The following is a 6723-nucleotide window of genomic DNA, read 5'->3' on the forward strand; positions in this document are numbered from 1 at the left end:
TAGCATCATTGCTAAACTAAGAAGTTTGTTTGGACCCTTGATATTAAGCCCCGTGGGATCGTAGTGGGCTCACTAATGAATTAGGCTGCTAACTAGTGAGGGTTTAATTAGCCTGTTGGGAGCGTTCAATCCCTGGTGAATCCTAATGCATGTGTATCTCTGGTGGAATCTCGCCGGCTCCTCGTGGTATCTTCTCCTTCACCGGCAGCACCGGGATGGAGCTGATGTGGTGTTGGGTTGATATATATGTGGTAACGATGGTGATGAGGGTATGAGGTCACTGACACGTCACTGAGAGAAGCTCATAAATGCTGAGAAGTACACTCGACTGTCCAGTGATCAGGAGACGCATGGCCGCTCAAGGAAAGCACTCTCAGCGCATGGCGTCGTCTCCGCTCTACATCGCCGTATACCTAATTCTGGTGCTGCTGGGGAACATGGGTAACGCCACGGTCATCGCAGTGGTCGGGGAAAGCCTTCTGCGCGAGACGGGAGCCGTACGAAGCTCTGACGTGATTCTGGTCAACATGGCTTTCTCCAACCTGATGGTGTCGCTGGCCAGAAACTCTCTTCTGGTGATCTCCGACATGGGAATGGAGGTACGGAGGAATGACTGTGGTGTGATGGATGATTGGACCCGACCGAAAGTTGACCTGATGTTTTTCCAATGATTAAGGCAAAAACGCTGAAACAACATGTTATGTTAAATGGGTGTGAAACGGTTAACAAAATACATATAAATCAATGTTGAAATTTTGCTCTCCCATTTTGAAAAGTAGGAGGTTGAACCATGGCGCAATATCAGCGTTGATTCGATTTCCAAATTCAAAATAAAATTCAGCCTTGATCCATGATTCAACATCACAGGTTTTCCAGAAGGAAAAAGCATGCATTAAGAACCGGGGGTGAAAACTTTTTGAATTTGAAGATCAGGGTAAATTCAACTTATTTTGTCTTCTGGAAAACATCTTCTGTAGCCTCTGAAGGGCAGTACTAAATGAAAAAAAATATGATATTTAGGCAAAATAAGAAAAGTGTACACATCTCCATTCTGTTCAAAAGTTTTCACCCCCCGGCTCTTAATGCATGGTTTTTTCTTCTGGAGCGTCAGTGAGTGTTTGAACCTTCTGTAATAGCTGCATATGAGTCCCTCAGTTGTCATCAGCGTGAAAAGATGAATCTCAAAATCAGACAGTCATTGTTGGAAAGGGTTCAAATACACAAAAATGCTGGAAAACCAAAGAATTTATGGGAGCTGAAGTATTTTTCTGAAGAACAGCAGACAGTTTAACTGTTCAGGACAAACAAGGGACTCATGAACAACTATCACTAAACTAAAAACACAGCTGTGGATCAGTCAGCTAACAACACAGTGTTAAGAGTCAAGGGGATGAAAACTTTTGAACGGGGTCGTTTTTATAATTCCAACTATTATTTTCTCTTGTGGACTATATGTACACATCTGTTATGTGAAATATCTTATTCAGGTCAGTACTAAATAAACAATAACTATCACTAAACTAAAAACACAGCTGTGGATCAGTCAGCTAACAACACAGTGTTAAGAGAAAACTTTTGAACGGGGTCGTTTTTATAATTCCAACTATTATTTTCTCTTGTGGACTATATGTACACATCTTTTATGTGAACTGAATGTAAACTTTTGACCTCAACTGTAAGTATCAGCAGCAATATAATATGCGTTTATTTATAGGCTAAATACTTGTAAAAGGTTAACAAAAATGTGTAAATGAACACTGAAATCTAATTCTCCAATGTTGAAAAGACATTGAAACAGTGTATCAGTGTTTATTCCGTTTCTGAATTCAAAAGTCAACTTTGATCAATCTCCAATGAATAAGCGGTGAGTTCCTGAATGGGAAGGGAGGTATTATCGACATAACATGTGCTTGCTTATATAATAAATATAACAACTAGAGGTTGAGCATTAAAATACTGTTATCAAAGTACATGTGAAACATTCAGTACGACCCAAATGATTGCTGTTGCCTCAAAAAAACACCCAAAATCCAGTCCTAATGTAAGACCTGTAGGAGAAGATCTGATGTAGGTGTAAAGGGAGGTTATACCATGATGAGTTTGGCAGCTGAACCGTATAAAATCTTGAACTGAAAACTAGTAGATGCCAAGGCTGGTGTAATAGTGCCTGGCAGAAGATTTGCAGCTGGACCAATGGTGCTTGGAGATTCCTATGTACAAGAAATTACAGTAGCCCAGTCGCGTTAAAGGCAGCAGTGAATAAATCAGCATGTCCAGGATCAACGGTCAACATGATGTCAAAGCAGACTCTAAGCTACAGTAGGTTGTAGACCCTGACTGAAACTTATCCACAATGTCGTTATCTGAAAGCATTCCCTGCTTAAAAAAACAATAGGCACCATCACAAAATTTGTAATGGTTTTACTGGTTATAATGGGACTTGTATTGGTTTTAATGGAAACTGTAATGACCCTGTGGGTCTCTACTGGTAATTGGTCGCCTTCTATTGGTAGCTTCTTAAAACCAATACATCCTAATGGAATATGTCCCAAAACACACTACAGAAAACCATTTTTAAATGGTTTTAATGGTTAAAAGTTGATTGTTTGTAATGGTATTTGTAGTGGAAACTATTAGAATTTTCTGTGATGTTTCTATTGTTTTAGAAGAGCTGAGACCGGACAAAAGAAGTTTTGATTTGGACAGAAATGCTATTTATAAACCGAATGTTAGGTCCTACATGTTGGTTCACTTTGTAAACTTGTAGTCTTTGTTTTATCGTTTTATGAGGACTCGTATTTCATTATTCAGCCAGAACTGAGGGAGAGTTTTCAGTCGCCTAAGCTTGGACGGAGCAATGGTGTCTAAATGTCAGAATTACACAGAGTGCTTGATGGTGTAGAACAGTGTCCACAGCCAACAATCCAAGGAAAATGTAAAACTCTAGTTGGATTTTGTTGAGTGACTTTATTCGTATGAAGGTGATTGTGATGCTGCACCTGTTTTTAACCGGAAATCATCAACGTGGCCCTTTTCTCGCAGGTTTTCCTTAGTAGAAACTGGTGTCGCTTTATGATGGGAATCTGGGTTTGGCTGCGCTCTGCGAACGTTTGGTCGACGTTCTTTCTCAGCGCGTTTCATTTCCAAACGCTGCGTCGGGTTGCTCCGCCTGTCACGAACATCCACGGCCATCCCGGACCCCCCAGGTCCCTTATCTTTGGGTTGTGCCTCATCTGGAGCCTCAATCTGATCTACTCCATCCCAGCGTTCATCTTCTCCAAGAACGGAGACAAGAACTCCACCGAGGTCAGTCCGACTCTTTCTTGATCTATAAGAGTCCATAGACCAGGGGTGTCCATTCCTGTCTGATTGACTGTAGTGGGAAATCTACTATAAAAGTTGATCTAGTTCATATATTTACACATGTTGGAGGGGACATACCTGGTTAAAAAGCTGTTGTACAGCATTAGGCTTACATTGAAATTTTATAAATTAAATGCTTAAATTTTTTGTAATCTATCTCTAAATGTTTGTGTCTCAGGGAATACGTCGCCCTTTTAGGGGTATAAATCAAGATATAAAAACATATATATAGACTGAGATTTTGTGGCTTGTGTTTTTGAAGATCAAATCTTTTTGTAATCTTGACAAAATATCGTTGGAAAGGTCTGACAGTCAAGGTTCCATATTTTGTAATAGAAGTGATATTGTGACAGACAGTGATTGATTTGTGACAGAAAACTGCATCAATAGAGTTGTTATTTTTGATATAGTGCCCAAACAAAATCTCACAGGAACCACAATTTTTGTGATGTCAACTTCAAATTTGGAACATAACTTGGTTAGACATATGGCTTTGATTTCATAGCAATTTTAGAGTGCAACATAGTTTATAAAATATTTTATTTAGATAAAATAAAATAAAAATAGTACACTACATTATCTTTACCGTAAACTTTTATGACTTTTTTATAATTTCTTTTTTTTAATGCTTTCACTTAAGCAATAATGTGTCTTCTTCAAAAAGAGACCAATCTTAGGTCCGTATATTCCCAAGCAACCATGTTGTAACAAGCATTGATAAACAAGTGTTCTGATTCCAGTGAATATATACCCCAAAGGGACAAAGTATACTGGGGGATACAAACATTAAAATCAAAAATAAGAGTCAAGTTTTGAAAACAAAAATCTTGAAATTGCATTGAGTTCCAATAAGATGGAAAATAGCACTAAATTAATTTAATGATGTCTCTTTATGGGTTAATTAGGGTTGCAGGAGGAGATTTGGACTCCCCAGCCATAGACTTTTATTTAACTTGTGTGTGACCTCTGACCTCTCGTCTAGTCACTGATGTTGGTGAGCAGCACCACGCGACCGCTGCTTGGCTGCATCTGGAACTTCCCGTCGGTCTACAGCGGCCTGGCCTTCGCCACCTCCTCCATGGTCATCCATGAAATGATTCCCATCTTCTTGATGAGTGCCACAAACCTGGGCTCCTTGCTGACGCTGTACGCTCATGGACAAACGCGAAGAGCCGCCAAAAAGAGTCCGGACGCGCCGATCATCACCCGGATCCCCGCGGAGCGACGGGCCGCTAAGGTGAGCACAATGTTCCTAACCAAACTCTGGGTAGATTACTAGAGAAGTAATCCATCAGTCTGTAACTGATTACAGATTACATGATGAAAACGGTAGTTAGTAACATAATCTAGGTTACTCATTTTAGCTATTTTGACTACTTTTTAGATTACTTCTTATCAAACTTGCCATTAAACACACCAAATTGATGTAAATAAGCAAAAATATATATATTTTTTTATATCAACAACATAAAATACATGAAACTAGGGAATGCAATGAACAGTTGGAACAATGTCACATGTTACAATAAACATGAAAACAACAATGACATTACACGCCTAAAGTCTTCCAGGATTGAAATATTTTTGTCCAGACTTCATTATTTGCTTCATAAATGGTCTGATAGCTTAAGAAGTGCTTTTCCCCCTCAAATTCTGAAGCATGGTTTGCATACACGACATTTGTGAGTATAGTCATAGCTGAATGGTACGACACACAGCAGGATTGTTACAGAGGAAGTTTAAAAGAGTAATTAGGGAGAATGATTTACTGCCATTGTGTGAATAACATGCAATCATTTAATCCATAAAAAGTAGCTGTAATCTGATTATGAGCATTTTAAAATGTAATATACTCTAATTACAAGCAGTTAGTTTTTGGAATCTGATTATGTAATCCAGATTACATGTAATGAGATACTGCTAGTATGTATTAAACAGAAGACCTGGGGTGACATTTACATCCTTGAAGATCCCGCAAAATGGTTTAGTTTTCTGTATATGTTAATGCACTTACCGGACAAAAAACCGGACACGCCCCCAAGTGCATGATGATGTCATCAACGCTTATAGTCCGTTCTCCCAAAAGAGAAACAGAGTCATTTTAAATATCTACTAAAATGTTAATGTGTATCGCGACGTTACAGACATGATCGATTTGGATTTCAGTGGTTCTCTCTCAAATCTAGTGTACAAATCCAACAAGACCTACTAAGCAGTGCAGTCCCAGACCCAAACCCTAATTATACCGTGAAGATATCATTTCCTCCGCTAATGAGCTTCGTGGATCCTCTATTACGGCCGTAATCCTGTGGGAAGAGCAGATCAGCGTCCGTTGGGAACACATGCAAGTCGCTTCATGTTCTGGTTCTCCAGCAAGTGACAGAAGTGTAAATAGATCATGCCGTTTTTGAATCAGTATCACAGAACAGAAGAATGAGAGATAGCGGAACATCTCTGTGTTTCCTCAGGTGATTCTGGCTCTGAATGTCCTCTTTATCTCGTCTTGGGGCGCCAGCATCATCTCCGTCAACTACTTCAACTATAACCGCGGATCTTCCACCTCGTCCACGGAGTTCCTGCTCATCGTCGCTCGCATCGCCAACATCACCTTCATCGCGCTGTCGCCCATCGTCCTCGCCGTGGGCCACAGGAAGCTCAGAGCGTTCATAAAGTCAATTCTGTCGTGTATAATCTGACAGACAGCTGTCTCACTCTATATGGACAGACAAGCTACAGATATCAAAGACATATCACATTATATTCTGCATCATAAAAGTGTGTTTCTGTGTGTCACATTATTCATTTTTAATAAAGCTACATGTATTTACTCAAGAGGAAAGACTCGGGGTCGGGTGCCTTTCAAAAAGCAAAAAGAGAATCGAGATTGCACACGTACATCACGGAGACGTCTATATACTATCTGCAAGACGTATTTTTTAGAGCGTTTGCTCATCTGCGATGCGTCTATAGGACGTCTCCTATCAGATGTTTTTAAAATGTATCTAAGATGTTTATGGTTTAGAATGAATGTAAAACTGACATCTTACAGACGTCTGCCATATGTTTGTACACAGCAGATGCTTTCCAGATCAAGCGATCTTTAACAGACGTCTTACAGACGTACCTGTGCTATCTGACAGACCAAATAGGATGCATTAAATTAAAGGAAATAGAATTTTTGGACACATATCAAATCATATAATGGCTGTGAGAGCGGACGGTTTATCTGCATCAACCTGAATGGAACTGAAGCATCAGTAATAATAAAAACTGAAGAATCGTTTGAGTAATTTATGTGTATCAGATGTTTTTAAAATGTATCTAAGATGTTTATGATTTAGAATGTATGTAAAACTAGCA

The 6723-nt window shown here is 39.4% G+C and overlaps 1 protein-coding gene across 1 annotated transcript in view; it reads left to right on the forward strand.

The window, feature by feature from the left end:
• LOC107722965 (uncharacterized) overlaps positions 1-6166 on the forward strand; it is an 11125-nt gene extending 4959 nt beyond the window's left edge. Inside the window, exons 5-7 of the mRNA XM_016531471.1 lie at positions 3043-3306; positions 4346-4600; positions 5832-6166. Of these exons, the coding sequence (XP_016386957.1) occupies positions 3043-3306; positions 4346-4600; positions 5832-6059 (747 nt within the window). The 3' untranslated portion in view covers positions 6060-6166. The remainder of the gene's footprint in view (positions 1-3042; positions 3307-4345; positions 4601-5831) is intronic.
• Positions 6167-6723: the final 557 nt, after the last annotated feature.

The sequence above is a fragment of the Sinocyclocheilus rhinocerous genome, unplaced genomic scaffold, assembly GCF_001515625.1.
Source record: "Sinocyclocheilus rhinocerous isolate Xijiao unplaced genomic scaffold, SAMN03320098_v1.1 scaffold223, whole genome shotgun sequence".
Classification (NCBI taxonomy): Eukaryota; Metazoa; Chordata; class Actinopteri; order Cypriniformes; family Cyprinidae; genus Sinocyclocheilus; species Sinocyclocheilus rhinocerous.